Source organism: Rhineura floridana, chromosome 1 (assembly GCF_030035675.1).
Source record: "Rhineura floridana isolate rRhiFlo1 chromosome 1, rRhiFlo1.hap2, whole genome shotgun sequence".
Taxonomy (NCBI): domain Eukaryota; kingdom Metazoa; phylum Chordata; class Lepidosauria; order Squamata; family Rhineuridae; genus Rhineura; species Rhineura floridana.
In genome coordinates, this window is record NC_084480.1 from 104,787,775 (window position 1) to 104,813,431 (window position 25,657).

The window sequence follows — 25,657 nt, forward strand, 5'->3', positions numbered from 1 at the left end:
GTCACCAAGGCAGCCCAGAAGGATACCATGGTCAATGGTATCAAAAGCTGCTGAGAGATCAAGTAAGAATAACAGGGTCACATTCCCCCTGTCCTTATCCCGATAAAGGTCATCCATCAGGGCAACCAAGGTGGATTCAATCCCATAACCAGCCCTGAACCCACATTAGAATGGATCAAAATAATCTATTTCATCCAAGAGTACTTGCAACTGCTACGTCACAAGCCTCTCAATCACCTTCCCTAAAAAGGGGGTATTTGCAACCGGGTGGTAGCAATCACAAACCAATGGGTCCAGGGTTTTTCAGGAGTGGTCGGATCACCGCCTTGTTCAGGGTGGCTGGGACCACTCCATCCCACAATGGCATATTGACCACACCCTGGATCCACTCAGTCATTCCACCTCGGCAAGCTTTAATAAACCAAGAAGGGCAAGGGTCAAGAGGACATGTTGCTGGCTGCATTGTTGCACATCATCAGACTGCATCAACTGAAACCAATCCCAAAAAGTTGCAGAAGAAGTTGCATTATAGATATGGATAGGGCATCAGTATTGCCACAGAGGTGGGCAACTTTACCCTCAAAGTGCCTTGCAAACAATTCACACTGGGCCTCCAAAGGGTCTCCTGGAGTTGAGATCAACAGACCCCTGACAACACAAATAAGCTCCACTGGAAGGCTACCAATACGCGGATGACGCTCAGCTCTATCTCTCGTTTAAATCCTCACCAGAGTTGGCTGTGGATACCATTTCCAAGTGCCTGAGTCCGTAAGTGAATGGATGGGAGGTAATAGGCTGAACCTAAACCCCGACAAGACCGAGGTGCTGCTCGTGGGAGACAAGAGAAGGTTAGGAGATATAGACCTGGTGTTTAATGGAGTAAGACTGCCCCTGAAGGACCAGGTCCGCAGCCTCGGGGTCATTCTTGACTCCCAGCTGTCCATGGAGGCTCAGATTTTGGCTGTGAGCCAGGCAGCTTGGTATCAATTACATCTAATACAGAGGCTGCGACCCTACCTTCCTGTCCATCTGCTCCCCCGGGTGGTACATGCCCTGGTCTCCTCTCGCTTAGACTACTGTAATGCGCTCTACGTTGGGTTACCCTTGAAAATGGTCCGGAAATTACAGCTGGTACAGAACGTGGCGGCACGTTTGATTAAGAACAGCCGTCGCCATGATCACATCACTCCGGTGTTAGAAGACCTACACTGGTTACCAGTTGTTTACCGGGCCCAATTCAAGGTGTTGGTATTAACCTTTAAAGCCCTTTACGGTTTCGGCCCAGTTTATCTGAAGGAGCGCCTCCAGCATCACCAAATATGCCTCCCGACGAGATCAGCCTCACAAGACCTTCTCTCGGTCCCACCAGTTAAAACAGCTAGGCTGGTGCGGACCAGAGAGAGGGCGTTCTCGATTGTGGCCCCCACCCTCTGGAACTCTCTGCCCTATGATCTCCGCCATGCCCCCTCCCTGCCAAGTTTCCGCCAAGTCTTGAAAACCTGGTTATTCAGACGGGCTTACAGGATTCTTGGGGCGGACTAGTTTTTATCTTGTTGCAGTTGTGGGTGGTTTTTAGATTAATTACAGTTGATGTTTTTGCTTATATGTTGTATTTTATATTGTATTTATCCTATCCTATTATGTACGCCGCCTAGAGTGGCCGTTAATTCAGCCAGATAGGCAGCTTAGAAATTTATTATTATTATTATTATTATTATTATTATTATTATTATTATTATTATTATTATTACTTGAGGATGCGATGGAAGCAGAGAAGTGGGCATTCTTCACTGCCCTCACTGCCACTTATTGGGTACAGTTATGATGTTTTACTTGTGCCCAAGTACACACAACACATCTTTTTCCACTTGCGTTCTAGCTGTCGTCCATCCTGTTTCATTTCCCTTAGTTCAGTGGTGTACCAAAGTGCAAACTGGGCTCCACAATGCCACAGACGGTGCTCAGGGAAACCATGTGAAGAGCCCAGCACATCTCATTGTTTCAAAATGTGAAAAGGGCTTCAACAGGGTCACCTGCTCTATCTACAGGGCATTCAGGAATCCAGTGCATTCCATTAGTCTCCAGCGGCAGACTATCTTAATCTGTCCATCACCCCTGTACAGGAGGATTGGAGCAATAAGTCTAAACTTCACCAGGAAGTGGTCTGACCATGACAATGGGGTGACATCCACCACTCCATCTCCAGAACACCCCTTACTCTATGTGGAACAAAAACCAAGTCAAGGGTGTGTCGGACCGGTGACATGTTGAGACAACTCCAGATTGTCATGAAGTCCCAAGCAGGAACACTAGAGACAGCCTCAGCATGGACACTGAAATCACCCAGGACTGTCATTCTCCAATACCGCAGCTCCAATACCACAGCCGAGACAGCTTCTGCCAGCTGTCAGAGAAGCTGCCAGTGAATGGTATACCAGGAGCAATCCTAGTTTACTGTCTCCTTGGCCTGACACCAGGTGCAGGCCCTCACAGACAGCTCCAAGACAGAGAGGTTTTCTGGTGACAAAGATGGAAGTTCTGTAGACCACAACAACCCCTGCCCCCATTCCTGAAGCCTGTGCTCATGTTGCGCCGAGTCTCCAGGTGGGGAAAGCTGGGTCAGATCACCTCCTTCCAGCTCATGCATCCGTCATGGTAATGCACACGAAATTGGCACCCTCAACCATGATCAAATAAAGGATGAGTGTGGTCTTATTGTGTACTAATCTAGCATTAAACACCACACACAGGCCAGTGGACATAGGAGATGGGCAACCAGGAACCCATCCATGGGAGAAGTGGGAATGAGGAACAAGGTGAAGATAGCCTTTCCCCCATCTTCTATGGTTGCTCATCACCTCCCCATGGCTATACCTCCCTCTACCCATGATCACAGAATTTGGGGTGGTATCAACACATGATATGGACCCAACAAGAGCCCACCCACAAAACCTGCTAGTAGAAAGAGTTAACTTCTGTCCAGCTAGATGATGTCAACAGAAGTGAAAGCACTTGAACAAGTCAGACCTGTCTCAGCTTTCTTAATAACACATCCTCTGTCCAGCAGTCTACATTTAGAGCCTCCGCAGACTACATGTTTAGCCATTAAAGCAGTATTAGATATCATCCTCCACCACATTTTAGAACAATCCATACTATAAAACTATAGCCTGATGTGTGTGTGGGGGGGTAGAGAACATGTGGCTCTCCCAACTTCCATCAGCTCGGCCAATGGTCAAGAATGATGGAAGCTGTAGTCTAGCAACATCTGGAGAGCTACATGTTCCCCTTCCCTAATGGTGGAAGGAGAAGCCTATGCATGCTGCAAGAACCAAGTTAATTTGCAGTGCTATTTCATGCCAGAATATTGTGATCTGAGGACACAGTGAGGGATACATACCTTATCTCATCTATCTTCTTAACAATCCCAGAGGAGAGGTACTTCCATTCTGAGATGGAAGAATTAAAGCTGAGACTTGATTAATGATTCCAGTTTTACATCCTACAATCTCTCTACTGGTAGGAAGAGAGGGAGCAATGGGGAAACCTTACCCAGTGACTTGCTTCAGCCAGAGATGGGCAATTCAGGCCATTTATGTTCTGTGTCTGTTTCACATGTGCTCAATAACAGATCCTTATTATCCTGTCCCCCCGCTTTTTTTGAAGATTTTTTTTAAAAATCATGAACTATTTAAATTTAACTCATATATATTTACATGCATTTTACATACATTCTTGTACTAAAAAAATGTACTTGAGTATGTTTTCCAAGACATTTTCCTCTAAAATATGCATTTTTGGATGTAGTGTCAAAAAATAAAATTGTATTACACTATTTGTGAAAGTGTATAATGCAGTAGATAGCTGTGTTGAGATCTGCTTATAAGTCAGGAATGGCAAATTAAGTTGGTTCGCTTCAAAATGCAGACTGAACAAATTTCTCCACCAACCATTTAGCCAATTAACACAGAGCCCATTATCCATCATTGAACAGTCTCTTAACAGCAACCAGACACCTGTAGTATTATTAAAAATAATATTTATTAGTCTTTTTTCAGAAAAGTAAAACTCAAAGCAACTTCAAAAAAAAAAACATTAAAAACAAGTTTAAAACAAAGAATAAAACAACCTCAAATACACATGGAATATATATAAAAGAACAAACCCAACTCAACTCAACTCAACTTTGCCGCTCTGGGCTCCTGCTGGGAAGAAGGGAGAGATATAAATAAATAAATAAATAAAACTCCTCTCCACTAAAAGATAAGCAGGAAATAGTCAATCATTCAGCAGTTGATAAAAACAGGATTTCTCCACCAGCCTGCTTACACCAGCTGCTGCTTAGCCCCTCCTATCCAAGAGGTAGCCATCCATACTGTAACTGCTCTACCCCCACAGTACAACTGGCACAGGTTGTGCATCAGCCATATGTTCGCAAACAGAGTGGTCTGACCTAAATGTTTACTTCTTTATTTATTTGTACGCATTTACAGCCTGTGCAAAAAGGTGCATCTTCTTGACCTGACATTGAACTGTATAGTGACAAAGCCAGATGCACCTTAGAAGGGACAGCATTCTGCAATTTGGGGGTCACCACAGAAAAGGCCCTCTCATGCACTGCTGGCCTATGGGCTTCACATGTTAGTGGAACTGCCAGCAAGGCCTCTCCTTCAGGTGGCAAAACCTGGGTATGTTGGCCTGAGTGTGCACAGAACCTAGAACAGAGATAACGCAAGATTGTATATCACATGCCACCATTTTCCAAGGTTAAAAAGGTACCACAAAATCTCTCTGCCGTATTCCTGATTTTGGAGTAAAAGAATAATTTTGGTAACCCTGATAATATATTTTAACAAATAAAAATACCATATAAAATGTGTAACTGTTACATCACTTTCCTCACAGAAAGCTTGACTGGTTCAGTGCTGATCATCATGTGTGGGGATTTGAACCCATGTCTCCTCAGTCCTAATCCTGCACTCTAACCAATATTAGGGCAGTGGCAATGAATCAGTGGAAAACATTTGTCTGAAAACTTAACTGAGAGAAATGAAATGTAATCTTTGAACACAATACAACAGCCCAGCATCCTGCCATTACCTGAAAGCAAGGTGCACTGAAGTCAGTAGTAAGCATAGGTAAGTTCATACAAAACACCATTCTCTCAGAAACAGAAGTCATTCAGGAGGTCCTAGCAGAGTCAGAGAGCAGGAACCCTTTGTGTAAAGACTGCTCAAATAATCCTCATCACAGCCACGTGTGTTTGTCACAGGTCTTTCTGATACTTTGAAGGGAGCAAGAGAGTGGTATATGTGTCTGTGCGTGCATGCAATTGTCTCTTAGGTTTCCAAAACCATAGAACTGATACTTACTTCTGAATAAGCATGTTTATGGTTGCAGTCAGTTAGGCTCATGTACATTTCATGAATCAACAGAGGCATTCTGAACTGAAGTTAAACAACTATTGGTATAACCCTTTCACTGAAAGATACTGAGAATATCCCAAGCGATGCCTTCAAAGTATTCCTTTTATGCCATAAATGAGAAGCTTATACATATTTTACATATTAACAAAAAGTCATTTGGGGCATGCAAACAACACTGTATGTTGAGCTATAAAAATAAAAATGGAGGGGAAGGGAGGGAACCTTAAATCCAAGCCCAGCATCAAAGAATATGTAGGATAAGAATTTCCAGATACTAAAGTCACAGATAGTATAGGCTGAATGGAAGCTTCAAGATGAATAGGGCCACCTGCTTATCATGGGAAATTCAGGATCAGATCTAAAACTTATTTTGGAATTAATTTCATAACATTCATATGCTCTGATTAAGACAAGGAGATGTTGCCCTATAAATAACACATTTCTAAATCAATATGAACTAAACATGTATCTAGTCATTTTAACCATGCACTGGACAGAGTGTCACATTATAAAAGGTGTGGTAGTTCCTACTGGTTCCAAGAGAATGGTTTATTTAATTTTTTGTAAATATACTCTTTCACTGATGGGAAAATCCTCATGCCAGCTGAAATGTTTTCATGAATATTTCCTTAGAAAAGCTATATTTGATGCTCTAAAACTAGAAGACTCAGATAAAATGAATTTGTATCACATATCTGGCACATTTTTAAGTGAGCATTTTTATCTGTATTGTGTTTATATATGTTTTTATTGGTTTATGAGATTCATAAATGAAATTGTTGTTGTTGTTATTATTATTATTATTGTAATGTTTTAGTGATTATAGATTGTAACTTCCCAATACTACGAGATGAAAACAAGACTTAAAACAATGGCTTCTGGTGCCAGCAGTAATATCTTGGAAGAATTGCTTAAGTTTCTCCTCATTATTGACAACTTAGTGTATTCAAGTCATATATGGAAAAGTAGATGTCTGCCTGAACTGAGAGATTCCAAGACTGATAGGAAATTCTGTTTTCTTCTTATTCCTCTCGCTCGCTCGCTCTCCATTGTGGTTCAAAACAGAGAATGCCAGCACAGAGTTTGATTTACAAGTTAGTAGGAAGTTAATAGTTAGGCTACCAAAAGGAAAGAAAGAAGCTGAAAGCAAATGAAATGAAAGCAAATTTCAGAGGCAATGCAAAAGTTCTCCCAAAACAGGAGTGGTGTCAGAAAGGAGTTTCAGCAATAAGACTAGAATTATCCACCAAAAGAATGCTGGGATAAGATGTATAATTAAAATTGTCATTACCATTTCTCGGTGAGGCAGTTGGCTTCTCACATCTAGGCATCCTGACTGTATTTAACAAGACTGTTTGAGCACCTGCCTGCCTGGGCAATTACCAGGATAAGTTGTTTCAGATAAAGTATCTAGCACATCAACATACTTTTGTCTGTCGGCGAAAGGGTGCTGGTGCAGTTTCGCTCTCTGAAATATAAGAAGGTACTAATTTCCTGACTCATTCATTTTTCATGAAAGTTTAGTTTGCCATTTAGGGGCAGCGTAGAAGGGTCAGCAGGCCTGAAGGGCTTCTCTTGCCCTCTTTCTTTCCCCCCTCAAGTAGAGTGGGGAGAAGTCTTCTTACAGAACCGCAAATCTCACTGGGAGTTGGCACAAAAGAGCACACCACATTGTATTCCTACAACGTTCATTGTAATGAACTATGCTAGATGCTGTATGATTTTAATTGCATGTTTATTGCTTCTTTTACTTCTTACATTGTATTTTTATTGTGTTACAATTTGCATTCCACAGAATTTCTATTGTAAAACAATATAATAATATATAAGGAAAAAAAGAACCAATAACCATACAATTAAAAATTAATATTTAATACAGACATGCTGCAGACCACCTGAATGATGCTCGCAAACCACTGGTTCAAGGCCACGGTTTGGGTAGGCAGTACTGGGACCTCATCCACACTTTACATTTTAAGCAGTATCATACCACTTTAAACAGTCATTGCTTTCCCCCAAAGAATCCTAGAAAATGTAGTTTGTGAAGGGTGTTCAGCACTCTTATAACTCTGTTCCCCTCACACAGCTACAGTTCCCAAAGTGGTTTAAATGTATAGTGCAGATGGAGCCTAGGATAGATAGACCAATGATCTGACTTCATATAAAGCAGCTTCCTTTCATATCGAGTGGACTGGAAGACTGCTGCCATCTTGTTTTCTCTTACAGTCGTTCAGAGCAAGGCTAGCTCAATCATGAGGCTATTTTGGGATGAAGGCAGCCAATTTTGATTCAATTTTGTATTTGTGGCATTAGTGTGATTCTTTAAAGTGGTATAAAACTGCTTTAAATGTATAATACAGATGGCACTTCTGTGTGGATATCTGTAAAAGGAAATAAAGAGGATAAATTGCGGTTTTTGAGTGAGACATAGAGAAAGCAACCAGAGCCTGGGATTGGGGCTCAGCAATATCTGGGAAGAGCCATTTTGGAAGGAGTGCCTCTCTCTGGAGGTCTGGTGTGGGGCAGTGGATTCTGGCTGTCTGTTGGAGTGTTTCAGCTGTATGTGAAACTTATGTGCAACCTGTATGTTTATAAATAAACTCAAATGTTACAAAACAGAAAATACCATAAACCTCAGTGACTTCCTTAGAAGATATAATACATACTATTTGTAAAATGAAAACTGACAGGCGCCCCACTCCCTTCTCACCAGAAATTCCACCCCTCTTAGAATTGCAGTTGTGTAGAGAGATCACAACCCAGTGAAAAGTGTCTCTTTTCATTTGACAAAAAAGTGTGTGTTATATCCTCTCTCCTTCCAAATAATCTGGGTAAGTGCTGACCTCATGGAACTTGACGGTGGTTGGAGAAGCAGTATAACAAATAATCATGCTTTCCTTTCTATGTATGTGTGTGTTTAAGAACGAATGCTTTATTTCTACTCTGTGGGTAATTAGCTGTGTATTTTAGAGCCAGCTGCGCTTGGGAATTTATCTCTTTTGTTTTGACGAGAAGACTGTCACGTTATATACTGTGTGAAAGTATATTTTTTATCTTTTAGTTAGTTTTTTATCAATGTATAGTTGTTAATGAGCTTCTTGGGTTGTTCCTTTTTCCTTTTTTCTTGTTAATTAGCATATTATAGCCAGTGTTTTTGTAAATATGTTTATATTTGTAATATTATGTATTTGTCATTTACAGATTGCCCTTGATAAGGGTATTTATACCCAAAACGCGCTGGGCACATAATAAATATTTTACACCTATATTCATTGTTTTTTCACTGGCTGGCACCTTTGAAGTTCTTCCCTTTGTTGTTGTTTTTTGTTCCTTTTGAGGTGCCTACCCTTTTTTGGGTTTTGTGTGTGTTACGTGCCTTCAAGTCGATTATGACTTATGGCGACCCTATGAATCAGCAACTCCAATAGCATCTGTTGTAAACCACCCTGTTCAGATCTTGTAAGTTCAGGTCTGTACCTTTCTTTATGGATTTAATCCATTGTTTCAACAGCATTCGTTTCAAATAATTACTGATTTCTGCTAGTAGTACGGTATCATCTGCATATCTTAAATTATTGATATTTCTCCCTCCAGTTTTCACACCGCCTTCATTTTGGTCCAATCCCACTTTCCGTATGATATGTTCTGTGTATAGATTAAACAGATAGGGTGATAAAATACACCCATCTCATACCCTTTCCAATGGGGAACTAATCGGTTGCTCCATATTCTGTCCTTACAGTAGCCTCTTGTCCAGAGTATAGGTTGCACATCAGGACAATCAGATGCTGTGGCATCCCCATTTCTTTAAAAGCTTTCCATAGTTTTTCATGATCTACACACAATCAAAGGCTTTGCCGTAATCTATAGGATATTGAATTTACTCCTTAATGCACCAACAAACTCTACATCTTTTACTAATAAGAATTTTTTTCTTTTTAAAAAAATCCTTAAACCCTTCTTTTTGGGGACGGTGTAAAAGCCGGAATGGAATGGAACAGGCCGGAACGGGCCCTTTATAAAAGAAATTGATGCCAAAAACATTGGGATGTGTTAGAGACACTTGAGAACAACATTTAGGAACAAAAACCATTCCGATAGGATTTTATTAACCCTTTAACAACCAAAATACCCTCCAGAATGGAATGAAACAGCCCGGAATGGTGACTTCCCAGTGAGCCATACCTCCGAAATTCACCAGTCCCACATGACTACATGGGATGCATGCAATAAGACACAAAACTCCCACATAAGCCACGTTCCAATACCCGTTCCGGGCTATAATACGCTTTTACGTAAAACAGCCCGGAACGGCGACTTCCCAGCAAGCCAGACCCACCAAATTCACCAACCACACATGTTGCTGCCTCTCTTTTTGTTGGGAAATGGGAGATAACACAGCATGACCCAGGAACCTCTGGGGTGATCAGCAATACCCTTTCTTGCTGTTTGTAGGTCCACTAAGCAGCACTATTGGTGCTGCTACCAGGTTGTGAATGGCTGGTGAACTGGGGAGAGAGAGAGAAAGAGAGATTGGAGGGGCAAGTTGCTAACTTCAATTTTCAAAAATAGATGTCTTGTAGAAAAAATGAAAAGCACAAAACTTGAAGCTGCTAAATTTGTTTTAGGTGCATTTTTTCCAAGGGTTAAAAAAACTAATCTGTATAAAACTGTGCCCCTCAAAGGTCAGTACTGCTCCCCTCTGAGGTCTGCGCCCTAGGCAGCTGCCTAGTTGGCCTAATGATAACACCGGCCCTGACTGTATTCACAACTACCAGGAAAGTATAACCAGCAGACATGCCATCTTCAGAAATGAGGCTGGCAGGAATGTCCGACTGCCTCCGTCATGCATTCAGTGAAGAGAGGGGAGCAGATGAAAACCCCTACTCAGAAAGACAGAGAGAGAGAGAAAAATCCAAATCTCACTTGAGGCACAGATCAGCCCAAGAACTTGTCCTGTTCTGAATGCATCACTTGATCTGTCTTGTTGCTTGATTGTTTCAACACTTTACAATTCACAGCCATGTATCAACTGACTCATTTGTGTTTGAGGTGATATGAAAGTTCTGTCTGAGATATTTGATCTGTGGTGGTTCTATGACACACGCAAATTCATTGTTTGACGCTATAGTTGTCAAATGATGGACATGCATGTGTGAAGTGTGAACCAGCCCTAAGCATATATCTCACTGCATTTCCCTCACTGAAAGTAACCATGGGCCATTCACAGACATCTGGAATTAGGGAATAGGGTTTTGAAGTTAGAGGGTGTGACAAGACACTAGCTAAGCAGGTCATGATCTTCTGACTGAAAGTATGTTGTTGTACAGCACATAGCACAGCATGAATGCTTACTTTGTTTGTTCATTCATAGGATTTATAGCCCACCATTTCGGTCCTCAAAATGGCTTTCAAGTACAATGCAGAACAATAAAATACTAGCAATAAAACAAATCCAACAAAAGTTATCAGGACATCTAAAACAGCAAAAGCAGTCAGCAGCAGCTAAACAATGATGAAACAACCTTAAGGTACATAAAACAGCAGAGAGAGACAGCAGCTACAAGCAAATCAATACTGTGATCAAAGGTGAACAGGGCAGACTTAGGGCTCATCTACACGGTGGTTTGTAAGTCTGATCTTGGAGCTGAAACTTGGTAAACTTAGTAAGCTCTGCATGCTCACTATCCAGTGTCTGCTAATACTTAAAGGAGAATAACATGCTTCATTCTGTTCCTTTTTTTTCTGTGGGGTCTACCCCATATGGGGTGTATGCATCACACCCTTCAACTGTGCTCAAAAAGCAGTTAATTAAATTACAGTGTTTGTTTTCTCTGGTACAATTCAGATGAAATACAAATCTTTCTTTGAGCAGGGTTATGCTTTTGCATGCAAATTAGGGGGGAAAGAAAAATAAGGCACCATTTGCAGCAACATAAAGAAGGCTTGCAGAATGGGGGAGAGCAGCCGGAAGTTGTTTGTCAGCCCCCAGAAAATGAAATGAAAGAAGGGAGGAGGAGGGAGTGGGCGTGGAGAGGGGAACGATTGACAGACCCACCTAAAAGCATCAGAGCAAAGCGTGCAAGCACTAGAGAAAAGGAGTGAAGACTTTTTTCCTTCCCTTTTCGTATTATCAGAGGATTGGATTCATACAAATTTATAGGGGGGAAACTGCATGATAGCTTCTGTTTGCCAGTAACATCATGTGAACCCTGCTAATTAAAGGGATGTGAGTAGCACCAAACTACTGTCACACATGGATCTGATCTGAGTTGCCCATGCTGGAGCTGACACCTGGAATACGTGGATCAAGAACAGAAGGAAAATTGATTTGAACATGTGTAGAGTGCCTTTTGTTCACTCTGACTATAATTCCTCCCATGCACATCTGGATTTAAGGAGATACTTTGCAGGGCAAATGGCACGGCCTTTTGGTAAACTTCTGCCCGACTAGTGTTGCCTACTGTTAAATATATTTATTATGATTATTGTTAATAATATTTATTCATTGCCTTAGATGGAAGAGTCTCAAGGCAACTTACTCTGAGAAGATAAAATACAAACACAAAAATTGCATAAAATTGTAAGTGACAGCAAAGAGCTAAATAGAGTGATCATGCACTACATCACAGAATAATAATTTTTAAAGTGTCAACCTCCCCCAACAACCTCAGTGTGATCACTGGAAAAATTGACCAATTAAAATAACCAATTAAACAATGCCCTCCAAAGCAACAGAAAACATTTGGCAATCACATGTCTGGGAGAAGAGAAAAGTCTTTGCCAGGTGCCAAAAGGATGTTTATTTATTTCATGTATTTATTTAAATGTTTTTATATACCCCTTAATATTTCAAAAATCTGTAAGCGATGTTAATATAGGCACCAGGTCAGTCTTCTTGAGGAGACCATTCCATAAATGGAGGAGCACTACAGAAAAGTCCCTCTCTCTTGTACCACCCTCCTGACAGATGTTGGAGGAAGCACTGAGAGGGTGCTAGGAGATCAATAGGAAGTGAAGCTTCTCCTATACAGACTATTATGGCACTATATCTTCCACCTGGTGAAAATCTCCTTTCATCAAACTACTAGAGGTAAAGAAGCCCCATCACCTATTCACTGTGGCAAGTTTAGCCCCGGAATATCCCTATTTAGAAAGAAATTTTTGTGCAAAAGGTCTTTATTATGTTGTTAAAAGAGGTTATTATACACAAGGCTAGCTGCTAGGTCCCGTCTTCCCACTTCCTGGTTCACCTCCTGATCCACATTTCCTTTCCCAGCTCACCTCCATTTTTGAAAGAAGGATTAGCAGGTAGAGCCAGTGTGGTGGAATGGTTAGAGTGTTGGCCAAGGGCCAAGGAGACCCACGTTCAAATCTCCACTCAGCCATAAACCTCACTAAATGATTTTTGAGCCAGTCACCATCTCTCAGTTTAAACTACTTCTCAAGATTGCTGTGAAGTTAAGAGGGGAGCCATGTATGCTGCTGCCCTGTGCTCCTTGGAGGAAAGGTAGCCTATAAATGTCACATATTCTTTCCTTACACTCTCCTTTTGTAGAAGTGTATCAGTTTCCATGTTAGACAATATTTTATACCCTAACCACCAATTTTGCTGATTACAAATGGAAGGAAAAAAGTGACTCTAAGCAAATATATGTTTGCTATACCCGTTCTCTACATTTTGCTGGTTGCAAAAGGAGTGACACGGGAAAATGATCCTTGATAGTTGCTAAGCAAATATAAGGTGGGTTTATTCTGAAAAAAATGATTGATATTTCCATTTTCTGGAAAAAGAAACAGAAACAGCAGATGGAACAATGAGATCATCTGAGCCTCAGAACTGATAAATAACAGCTAATTTGTCCATTCACAAACTATTGGGATATCCCCAAGTTGTCATTGTTTATATGGAAATGTACTGGAAATTTCCAAGAATTACTGTACAGCCAAATGCTATGTTGTGTGTGCTGGCCAGTTGCAAAGCTCATATTTCATAAGAGAAATGTGCTTCACCTCCTGTGATCTCTGCTGATACCGACAATTGGCCCTGGTTGTCAGGATAGTGTAATGTGATAATATATAACTGATTCCAGCAGGTGGCGATAAATAGCATTTATTGCTCACAATTCAGGATTAGGACCAATGAAAAGATGTTTTATAATGTAATGTAATTTGCACACCTTGGAAAAGTTACTTTTTTGAACTACAACTCCCATCAACCCAATCCAGTGGCCATGCTGGCTGGGGCTGATGGGAGCTGTAGTTCAAAAAAGTAACTTTTCCAAGCTCTGGATTTGCTTCAACCTGATGTTTGGTGTGAATGTAATAAAACCACTGACTTAAAGAAATACCAAGGGTAGTGATGACTATGAGTTGCCATAGGTTCTTTTTAAACTCTTTGCTCATTTTAAAGTTTAATATTTTTAATATTTGAAAATGGGGTGCATCCAACATTGCCCTTCCACTCACAGAAGGGCACCTGATTCAGCAGAGGTCTCTAACAAGGGGGTGAGGAGTGATTTTTGCCAGCTCTCTTCCCCCATGCTGCGGCTTCCCCATGCAGCCAAGTAGGTGGGTGAGTGAATAAGCAGTGATGATGGCAAGGAGCAGCAGCAATGGGGTTGGCCCAGAGGAGGGATGGGTGAATCGGGCCATTTTTTCCAGTCATAAGTTCAGTTCTCCACATTTCCACATCAGTTTGCTATTTAAAAAAAGTCCTTGTGAAAATTCATCATTTTAGTGCGAATTTCTCCTGATATACACATTTTTGCATGCGATTTTGCCTAATATATGCATTTTTTGAAAAGTGATTTCCCCTAACATAATGCCTTTTTTGTATGTTATTTTCATTAATATATGCCTCTGTAAGCACGCAGTATGTACGTTTTCGTACACATTACTTGGCTGGAGAACTGCACTGCAAAATGTGGAGAAGTGTGCATTTCTGAGGATATCTGTGTTTTGGTTTGTATATTGTTTCAGAAATGTATGAATTTGGTGAAATGATTTTTTCCCCATCCCCAGTTGGCAGTGGCCCTTCCAGGGCATTGGGACTTTGGTAGCAATGTAAGGGCACCAACCCCCAACACTGGCCCTGAGAGCAAATGTAATGCTCATGACCCTTAATCTCAACACACAGAGAATATTATGTATGAATCAGGGGTTATGAGCATACATTTCCTCATGCAATCTGTCTGCTCCAAAAAAAATAATATTAAGGAAGGAAGGAAGACTCACTCTGTGCCTGCACTATTTTGCAGACAGCAGGATGATTACCTCCCTGGGCAATCCCCTTCACCTACTAACCAAAAAATCAGGATAGGGTGCTATTGCCATCAGAAAGGGGTTTGTGGGAGAGTAAGCTCATTCCTTTTCTTTGACTTCCTTTTTTTTTGCTAGCTTCTGTACCTTTAACAGCTCCTCGGCATGCAGAAATCAAGCAGGTGAAGCCTTTCTTGTCCTGGAGATTTTTTATACATCGAAAGCATAATCCAAGCTTCTGCTAATTTCCTTGGTATATCTATCATCCTCACTGAATATTGACATAGTATCTGTCGCCTACACTTTGCTGATTCATCCTACTTTCTTTTCGAGTGCTTCACTGCGAATGCTACAGGCGTCGATTAGGTCAACCAGGAAATTTAGTTGGCAGCACTTTGGAAACAGAGCTGTGGTGCTAATTGCTGACGTAGTGAAGGAATGAAACTCCAGGTCATAGCAAGGATGCCTCCCAGGTACAGCCGAGTGTTCGGTTTCAAACTTGGGCTCATTGGATTCCTTTTGGAGTGTTGAGCAAAACATGCATTCAAGGTCAAACCTGCTTGAGGTTGTTTTCCTTCTCTCCTACTCTTTCGGTTATATACTGAAATGGTTAAATAAGCACTGTGGAGATTTATTGGCCACTAAGCTGTGAAACTTGAGAAGTGCAGGTTCCCAGAATTGCAGTGCATATAAGCTCTAGCTATGAAGAATCATGGAAACCCTTGTGACTTCAAGCACTTCACCAAGAACCGCCCTCCCCTTAAAAATCTCTCATTATGCCAAGGAAAATCCAGAGCCTTCCCTTCATCTTCATCACGTTAAAGCAGCCCAGCTTAAATTGCTGGAGTTTAGTTCTCTGTAGAAGATCCAGTTTCAGACAGTCCATCTCAAATGTACTTCTGACACCTTATCTTAAAAGTAAAACAAATAAAATGTACAGTTACGGTGCTGTGGAGCTAAATCTAACATTGCACCCTCGTTGTAAGCTTGAATTGTTTGTGTGTGGGTCTTTCCAATGTTTATGAGCTCCAATTATTAAAAACAAAACAAAACATTGGGCTGTCTCCATCTAGACCATGAGGTAGTTAGGTGGAGATTCTGATCAGCATTCTTAAAGCATCTGTTGCTCCCTGGATGGCTTTCAATAAGTAAGAAGGTCTCATGTCTCCAGTTTCTCCCCTCTGAGGAATGGATGATACTGAAGGGGTCTGAAGACACAACAGTCAACCATAACATTAAGTTGAAGCAAGTGGAAGGAAATCCACTGGCCTATCAAGCCCTGTCGCACCACATTAAAAAAGGGGGGGATGTAAGTTTAAAAGCAAGATAAACAGGCTTTATCAACAACAAAGGTTTATACAGTTATCAGTGATGTTGAGAGAGTGGTTATATAGAGAAACAAGTGCTCTTTCCCCATAGCTTTTGGGGTGTGGGGGTGCAGCTGTTTGGATGAGGGTGACGTTGGAGAATAATACACTTACAAGGTGGTGGGTGCAGTGATTGAGCTGGGTTTCATATTTGATGCTCAATATGCTGTTAGGAACATGCTGCACACCAGCCTCCTTTAAGACGTTTCAAATGTTCCAAAGGAGAGATCACACTTCCCCTCTTTCTGAGGGTTCATACATGGAAAAGCAAAAGATTTTCTCAATGTGCACTCCAACTTCCTTTCTGATGTCTACGTTCCAAGGAAATCTTTTATTTTCCTCCCCCCCAACTCACAACACCAACAACAATTTTGAAAGTGGCTATGGCGGTGTGTGGCCGTCAAGCTGGAATTTAAACTTGCATATAGAATTGTGTTCTGAATGTGTGTACTGAATTTCATTTGGATATTTTAGTATTCCGAGGAATTATCACCTTACAACCTTAATTACTGTTTTGTACTTTTTCATGTTTTATATTGCTGTATGCTGCTCTGATATTTTATGAGAGGGCTATATACAAATACTTCATAAAAAAAATAAAAATACATGGTTTTGGCACGGAAACAGCCTTGGTTGCCCTGTATGATGACCTCTGTTGATTCTCCTTGATCTCTCAGTGGCTTTCGATACCATCGGCAGGGCCAGTTCCAGGGGGCAGCAAGGTGGGGCACTGGCCTGAGGGCCTCTGAGGTTACAGGAGCCCCTGAGGGGCCCCTCTGCTCCCCTTCCGCAATTCATGGCAGGATCACTGCCGCTGATCGCACAGCAAGAACTTCGGGGCTCCGCCTTCCCTTGCTTAACTTACCTTGTTCTGCGGTTGTGCACGCAGCAGTGCCCTTAAAAAAGATGGCGGCTGAGGTTTTCCTAAGGGGCTGAAGCCTCTGCCGCCATCTTGGCTGATGGCACACATGCGTGCTGCTCGCTCACATCTCTGCCAGGTCTCGCCATGCGTGAATCGCGGAAGGGGAGCGCTGGGGCCTGGGGCAGGCTTTTGCCTAAGGGCTCCAGAGTGTCTCGGGCTGGCCCTGGGCACGTGCATGCATGTATGTGTGCATGCGCACATGCGTGCCAGGGCCCAGGGCAAGCTGGTTCCCAAGGGCCCCGGCATGTCTAGCACCGGCCCTGACCGTCAGCCATGGTATCCTTTTGGGAAGACTGGCTGAGTTGGGAGTGGGAGGGACTGCATTGCGGTGGTTCCTCTCCTACTTGGCAGGTTGGCTCCAGAAGTGGTGCTTGGGGAACACTGCTCGGCACCCTGGACTCTCCAGTATGGGGTTCCGCAGGGGTCAGTTCTGTCCCCCATGCTGTTCAACATCTACATGAAATGGTTGGGTGCGGTCATCCGGAGCTTTGGAGTGTGTTGCCATCAGTATGCTGATGACATGCAGCTCTATTTCTCCTTTTCATCTTCTTCAGGTGAGGCTGTCAATGTGCTGAACCAGTGCCTGGCTGCGACAATGGACTGGATGAGGGCTAATCAACTGAGGTTCAATCCAGAAAAGACTGAGATGCTGCTAGTGGGTGGTTCATCTGACCAGCTGGTGGATGTCCAACCTGTCCTGGATGGGGTTGTCCTCCCCCTGAAGGAGCAGGTTCGTAGCTTGGGGGTCCTCCTAGAATCATCTCTGTCACTTGAGGCTCAGGTAGCCTCGGTGGCACGGAGTGCCTTATACCAACATCGGTTGGTGGCCCAGCTACGTCCCTATCTGGACAGGGATAACCTGGCTTCAGTTGTCCATGCTCTGGTAACCTCCAAGTTAGATTACTGAAATGCGCTTTATGTGGGGATGCCTTTGAAGACGGTTCGGAAACTGCAGCTTTTGCAAAATGCAGTGGCCAGATTGGTAACAGGGACCAGACCCTTCGAACATATAAAACCGATTCTGGCCCGCTTGCATTGGCTGCCTGTATGCTTCCGAGCTCGATTCAAGGTGCTGGTTTTGACCTTGTAGCAACTCTATTGGTATGCCATCAGTTCCTGGTGATTTGTTTCTTCCAAGTATTTTAAGAGCAGCTTGTACTTCACATTCTGAAATTTCTGGTTCTTCATCATACGGTTCCTCCGTGAATGAATCTTGCATCTCTTTACAGAATTCTTCAGTGTATTGGTTCCATCTTCCTTTTATTTTATCTTGGTCAGTCAGTGTGTTCCCCTGTTGATTATTCAACATCCCTACTCGTGGTTTAAATTTCCCTTTAATTTCTCTAATCTTTTGGAATAGGCCTCTTGTTCTACCCTTTTTGTTGTCCTCTTCTATTTCTATACAATATCTATTGGGATAGTTCTCTTTGTCCCTACATACTAATGACTGTATTATTGCATTTAGGGTTCTGACCCAGTTTCTGGCTCCTTTTGCTTTCCTTCAGTCTTTAATCATTTTAAGAGTTTTGTTAGTGATCCATTGAGGTCTTTCTCTCTTTTTAACTAGAAGTATTTTCTTTTTGCATTCTTCCCTGATAACGTCTCTGCCTTCAATCCATAGTCCTAGTTCTCTGTCAAGTAAGTTTAAAGCCTCAAATCTGTTCCTTATTTGATCTTTATATTCTTCTGGGATGTTAATTAAATTGTATTATAGCATTATGATTGCTTTGTTGTTCTTCTTTAGCTTTACTCTGATTATATGACTAGTTCATGATCTGTAACACAGTCTGCTCCTGGTATTGTTTTTGCAGAAAGTATGGAACTTCTCCATCTTCTGCTACCAATTATATAATCAATTTGATTCCTATATTGACCATTTGGTGATGTCCACATATACAGTCATCTTTTTGGTTGCTCAAAAAATGTGTTTGGAAGAAACAAATTATTGGCTTCACAGAATTCAATAAGTCTTTCTCCTGCTTCATTTCTATCTCTTAAGCCCTATTTCTCCACAATTTCTTCTCTGTTCCCTACTTTTGCATTCCAGTCCCCCATGATTATCAGCACATCTTGTGTGATAAATTTCTTCCTGTACTTCTGTGTAAAACCTCTCCAGTTCCTCTTCTTTGTTTGCCATTGGAGCATAGACTTGGGTGATGGTTATGTTAATAGGTTTCCCGTTAAATCTTATTGATATCACAACTTGCTCAGACCTTGCATTATATCTCCTAATTGCTTTTGCTACATTACTTCTCACTATTAAAGCAACCCCATATCTTCTTAATTTCTCATTAACTGCATAAAATAGTTTTTATTTGCCTGATTGAAAATATCCCATTCCTGTCCATTTTAATTCACTCACGCCAAGTATTGTAATGTTGATGAGTTCAATTTTTTGCTTGACAATTTCTAACTTTCCCTGGTTCATGCTTCTCACATTCCATGTTCTTATTGTGTATGTCATACAACTCCAGATTCTCATTTTGCATCTGTGAACATCAGCCTCTGGCTTCCAATTGCCTTTGACCCAGTGGTGTCATTCGTCAGAGCGTTACTTGTACTTGTCCATTGTTCTTCCCCCATAGCTTGTTGAGTGCCATTTGACCTGGGGGGGTCTCATCTTCCAGCACTATCTCGTGTTGCATTTTGGATACTCTGTTCATAGGATTTCATGGTAAGAGGTATTCAGAGGAGGTTTACCATTGCTTTCCTCAGTCGGGATGCATCTTCATCCAGTGTCTCAGCTTTGACCATTCTGCCTTGGATGCCCCTGCTAGGAGTCTAGCCTCTTGGTCTAGACTCCTGACAGCATTGCTGTCAGTTTTTTTGACACTCTCAAACCCCATCACCATGTTAAGATGTGCATTAGAATAAGATAAAAACCAGAACCACGCAGGGGCGTCACTACCGGGGTGCGGAGGGTGCGGCCCGCACCCGGGTGTCACCATGAGGGGGATGACACCCAGAGCCGCCCCACCCCACGCCGTTGCCCGGCAAGGCTGCTCCAACTCCTCGGAGGCAGGCGGGCGGGCGGGCTGGCGGGCGAGCGTGGGAGCAGCATCGGTGGGGTGAGGGAGGCGCACCGGCATTCCCAGGCCTTCTCCGGCTGGGTGCCCCTCCTGTGCGTGCCCTCCCAGGGGCATGGACAGGGTGGCTGGCCTCGAGTGCGCACGCGCAAGCCCAGCCACCTCGTCCATGCCCCTGGGAGGGCACGCACTGGAAGTCCGCACCCCCCCACACTCCCTCTAGTGATGCCGCTGGAACCACGTAATCAAAAATAACCTTCCATCAGAAAATTAAATTATAAACTGACTCCTAAGTAGGATGAATGGGAGAGGATATCCCTGATTCAAATACTGGACTGACCAGTTTCATCTAAAATGTTGATTTGGGGTGCTTGTCCACTGGCCCCTTGACCCTGGCAAATCCTAGCAGTGTCTTGTCCAGCTATGCTGGACCATAGCTGCCTGTGCTCATACAGAGAATTATCAAAACAGCACAGCCATTTGTACACTACATCCTTTTGTAAATATTGATATTCACAATTAGAACACACAAATGAGCTTTTCAAGACCTGTGATGCTAGATCATCAGACCTCTTGAAAATAGCTTAGCTGTTCTGCAGAATAAACACAACATACTCAGCAGAAACTGTGTTGCAAGAAACAGGGGTATCAGTCATTCCACCTTTAGATTTAAATTATGGCAACATGAAATGTCTTAACATTCTTGCTTTTAACATAGCTTTAGGAATGTGAATCTGAATCAATCCACATATTTGATCTGACCTAAATTTTATTGGCTTTGCTTTTGGCATCAGATGGGAGGATGGGAACATGCGGTCATGATAAGGAACCTAATTTTAATTCTTTTGAATTTTTGACAGCTGGCAGGTATGCTCTCCCCAGTCAGATGATTTACAAATGTAAGTCACCTTAATGGAGGCAACCATGGCTGTTTGTACAGGCAACTCCTACAACATCGTCAGCACAGTTTCAAAATAACAGAGGATGCCATGGATCCTTCATTAAAAACAATCCTTCCTTAATACAAATCTGGTGATGTCAGACATTTAAAGCACAGAAAAACTAAAAGGGCATCAACTGAAACAACAATGTGCTTTTCTTTTATAAGTGGTGAGGGGGTGTTTGGTCTTTTATGAGTGGGGAGCAGGATTTTGGCATCTTACAAGCAAAAGGAAAAAAAGATTAACCCAACCTGTTGCAGATACAATTGCACTAGATGCATGTGTTCACCAACTATTATTGTTCTTTGATTGTTGTTTTAAAAGAAACAGATCTATAACAGTAGGGATTTGTAACAGTACTCCATTGTTGCCTCTTGAGATCTTTGTTTATGGGTCTTAATGTTAACATTTATAAATAATAATTAATGTTTTTAATAAATGGTTCATTTGAAGCCAATGGTAACCAAAAATTAAGCATATGATTATTACTTGCTCCAAACAAAACGGGCCCTACCATTAGGCAGTGTGAAGCAACTGCATCAGGCAGCTGATTGGGGTGACCTGAAAGGTTAAAAAATGACTAGTTATTTAATTTATTACTGCCAGAGAAGGGGAGAGAATTTTGTGGTGGTTCCAGACTCAGATACCTAAACAACTTGACCTGCCTTGGGTGCTATGAACCTGGATGTTTGGGGGTGCACGGGGGAGAGACACCATTTGCTGCTGTTCCTCAGGCAGCAAAATGCCTTGGTCTGGCCCTATGTAAACATGTCATAAAAGCTGAACCAATACAGTGAATTCATTTTAGCAGCCCATCTGGTGCTCCTCCAGACAACCTATTTATTGAATATTCATCCTAATTTGTTCCACAAACCTTACGTGGAGGTTACATTTTATCTGGTCTTTCTTTATTGAGCATTTGTTCTGATTTGTTTGCAGGGAGGTTATACAATGAGCATTCATCCTGCATTCATCCTGATTTCCTCACGTTGTTTTCCCGTTAATCATTCATCCTCTGTTCATCCCACACTTCAATGCATTTCCTTGCCCTTCTTTTTTAAAAATAGTTTTCATCTGATCTATCTGTATTTTATTTGCTGAGCTTAATGTACACCACTTAGAGACAATTGTAGTTTAGCAGTATATATATATTGTCAAAATAAATAAAGTGGATTTCTTGCGCTAGGGCGACGGAGCCCTTTAATCCACTTTAATTGCACAAATCTAAATTTCCTGGAATGCGCTTGAATCCCTCCCACAAAATAATGACAGTCTAGAGGCACCTCTGGTTGTCCACATTTGCCTTAACTGTTAATTACTAAGAGCGAAGCTACATGTTCAGAGCTAATCTACATATTACGTGCATTCATTTGTATCTTGTTCCCCTGGCAGTTGCTTTAAATGAAAAACCAGCCTTGAATGCTGCCACTGGAAACAGAACAGCACAGGATGGGGCTGCTTAATCTTTTCTCTTCCTGCTGTTTCTCCACTCAGAATTATCCCTTCAGCTGTTTTATTTATTTATTTAGAAAAATATTTGTATACTGCTATTTCATTAAAAACATCAAAGTGGTTTACAACACGATAAAAACAGCAACAGAATAAAAACATTAAAAAATACAATAAAAACAAAGGTCAACTGTTGCAAAAAAAGGATCTTCTTAATTGCCACCAAGAAGGAAAGACAGAGGGTCAGAAGCAGCTCATAGTACTGCCCTTTGGAGCCTGTACCACTTGAATGTTTCAGTGCGCTCTATCAGATTAATACACCACATATACACAAACACACAAATCTAGCACATCAGAATGAAAGCTAGGCTAGAACTCTCCTTGCTGGTTTGTGAGATTTCCATAGACACAGAGGGCCCATCCACACCTAACCTCAAAATCCACATTTCCCATATTCGGTTGGTTACTTCAAGATCCATACCATGTCTTGTTTGTGGTTGGATTTATTTGTTAAAATGTGATTTTCAAGCATCCATACGTGTGGCCTTTTTTGTGTGTGTCTAATAAAGTTTTGCATTTTGTCATGCCCTAAGTCCACCCCTTTAAGATGATTGGTCCATAACGGTAGTTTGCTTTTTGAGCGCTCTTCCAGAAGAGCACAAAAATGTACTTTTTTAAATTAACGCACATGCACAGGTTTGTGTTTTAATAGAAATTCCTTCAACTGCAGAAGGCATGAATGATGATGATGATGATTTATTAACAAACTTTATTGAAACTTTTTAAAAAATAAAATACCCTTGTCTGGGCTGCTACATATAACATAGTATATACTACTTAAAATTTACTCATACAGAGGTGCATTCTGTGTTTCCAATGAATTGTTTGCCTAATATCACAAAATGGAAATATTACTTATTAAACATTCAATGTTATGTTTGATCACAAAAAAGTAGTTTTAAAAAAAAGCAATGTGATACCGCTACAGAAGCCAGGAGGAGGAAATACCCTGGTTCAGTACCAGAAGCTGGAATGAACTATAACGAAGGAGGAGGAGGCATGGACAGAGGGTAGGATCTAACCCAGTCATCCACCCATAATAAAAAAGTGGGGAAAGACGTCCTCACTGCAGATGTTAGAGTGGTTAATAATTGGGACAGAAATAATAATTGGTTTATAGCAGGGTATGGGAAGTGCGGATTTCTCTAGAGAAAGTCTGAAATGGTGGGGAATGTCACATGGATGCCGGTGAATTAATGGACACACAAGGGGGTTAGATCGCAGATTAAAAGGAGGTATGGATGGTGTGATGGAGCATTCAATTATATGATCTTCCACTTGCACTGCAATCACTGCAGAAAGATTAGCTATATAGATTGGCCCTTAAACAGCCCCTTTCCTTGTTTCGTTAATCCTCACTGCAACCTATTTTACATATCAGGAACTTAAGTCAGGCAAGAAAGTAACCTAAGGCCACTCAATAAGCCTATAGCTGAGTGATATTTGATTTATTATGCCAGACTTGGTATTTTATGTAAATACACATTTCCACACAAAATGACACTGGCTCCAGCCATGGGCTTTATAAAGCACTGAGGGTGCTCTGATTCCTTTATGGCCTCCTAAAATCACATCTGTTTTCATATTTTAGGAGTTAGCACACATTTCCAGACAAAGTGCATGCTTTCAACCATGTACATCATTACATAATGTGATTTGAAGGTACTTTGCCCGTCCTTTGAACCATAAGAGGAGTTAAAATGGCCCACTCATGGGGGATGCTGTTCAATACTAATTTTTCTGCATGCATTCAAAAACCTGACTGCTGCAATATCTGAAGATTATGTACTCTTATAACATACCGTATATTCCGGCGTATAAGACGACTGGGCGTATAAGACGACGCCCAACTTTGGAGAAGATTTTCCAGGGTTAAAAAGTTGTCTTATACGCCGGAATATATGGTAATCAAAACCATCATTGATTCAAAAGGTGGTGAAGCCCTCTTGCGCCAGAAAATACCCCTTATCAGGTTGATATGACCGTGAATAGCATACAAAATAACTGTGTAGCCATTCTCCACCATGAATAGTGCCTTCTCTGCTGCAGCCTTGATGCTATGGAATTCCTTTCAAGGGGGCTTCATCCCATCTCTTCTCGTGAGCTTTCCACAGACAGGCAAAAACATATTTATTCAGTAAAAAAATGATAGCCTACATTTTAGCTGTGGGTTTTATTTTAATTTTTGTTTTAATGAAATGGTGTTTTAGTGGGGGGGTTTATTGCTGCATTTAAAATTTGTAAATGTTAAATATTTAATATTAGTATTAAATCAATTAATTTAATTTTAATTACTTTAATATCAATATTTAATATTCTGCATTTAATATGTGTGAGATATTTTGTGAGCAGTGATATATATATATATATTCATTTAAAAATCTATAAAATAGGTTCTCATGTTACAAAACGCAAGGAAGTGTGCACTTGAGACTATTGACATGAAACATGCTGTAGCATGCTTTCAGTCTGGCCAAGCAAAACTTTTGCATGCTGTTTGCTGAGAAAACAGAAGAGTGTGATGAATAGGTGCTCCCCTTGTGGGTCTTTGACACTTGCTCTTTGCCAGCGTTTATGAGAGAGATGAGTGACTGGTTCATGTGAGCACTGTGGGGAAAAAAAAATATTGGAGGAGGTGAATTCATGCAACATGAAACCTGTCTGAGAAATGACCCCTATGAGTAGCAGTCAGAGCCACAATGTTTACACACATCAGCTCACAAGTTCTCCCCGATCGTTTCTTCTGCCTGTGATAAATATAGCTTGGAGCAAAGGAGCACATGATTCACAGCATGACAGCATACACTGGAGTAGCTCTCTTTTTCTAAAACAACCATGAATCAAAGGGGATTGCCTAATGAAAGTAGTAATTAGGGAGTAGCAGTTCAGCATCAGACAAATAGGGGTGAAGGAAGCTCCCTTGGTGATTAACAGTCCCATTTCCTAGCAAACCTGGTCAGAGAGTGCAAAACACTCCAGTTCATGGGATTCTGAAGCTCTTTGCTCTGTGAACCTGACCTCTACAAGGTGAGAAAGGTTACCTCAGTAGACCTGTGTGAGTTCAGGATGAGTTTAGGGTCCACACAACAAAAGGCACAAAAACAGGATGAGATTAAAGTGTTAGGTTCACCCCACTTTGAGCAGTGAGAAGTTCCAGGGGTGTAGCACTTACCCAGGAAGAGTTTCCTTCAGAAGGAGGGAGCTG

The 25,657-nt window shown here is 41.6% G+C and overlaps 1 protein-coding gene across 1 annotated transcript in view; it reads right to left on the reverse strand.

The window, feature by feature from the left end:
- Positions 1-19,730, reverse strand: part of TMC1 (transmembrane channel like 1) — a 141,178-nt gene extending 121,448 nt beyond the window's left edge. Inside the window, exons 1-3 of the mRNA XM_061609349.1 lie at positions 19,677-19,730; positions 15,009-15,203; positions 14,835-14,886 (exon numbers count right to left, since the gene is read on the reverse strand). Of these exons, the coding sequence (XP_061465333.1) occupies positions 14,835-14,886; positions 15,009-15,203; positions 19,677-19,730 (301 nt within the window). The remainder of the gene's footprint in view (positions 1-14,834; positions 14,887-15,008; positions 15,204-19,676) is intronic.
- Between the last annotated feature and the right edge of the window lie 5,927 nt (positions 19,731-25,657).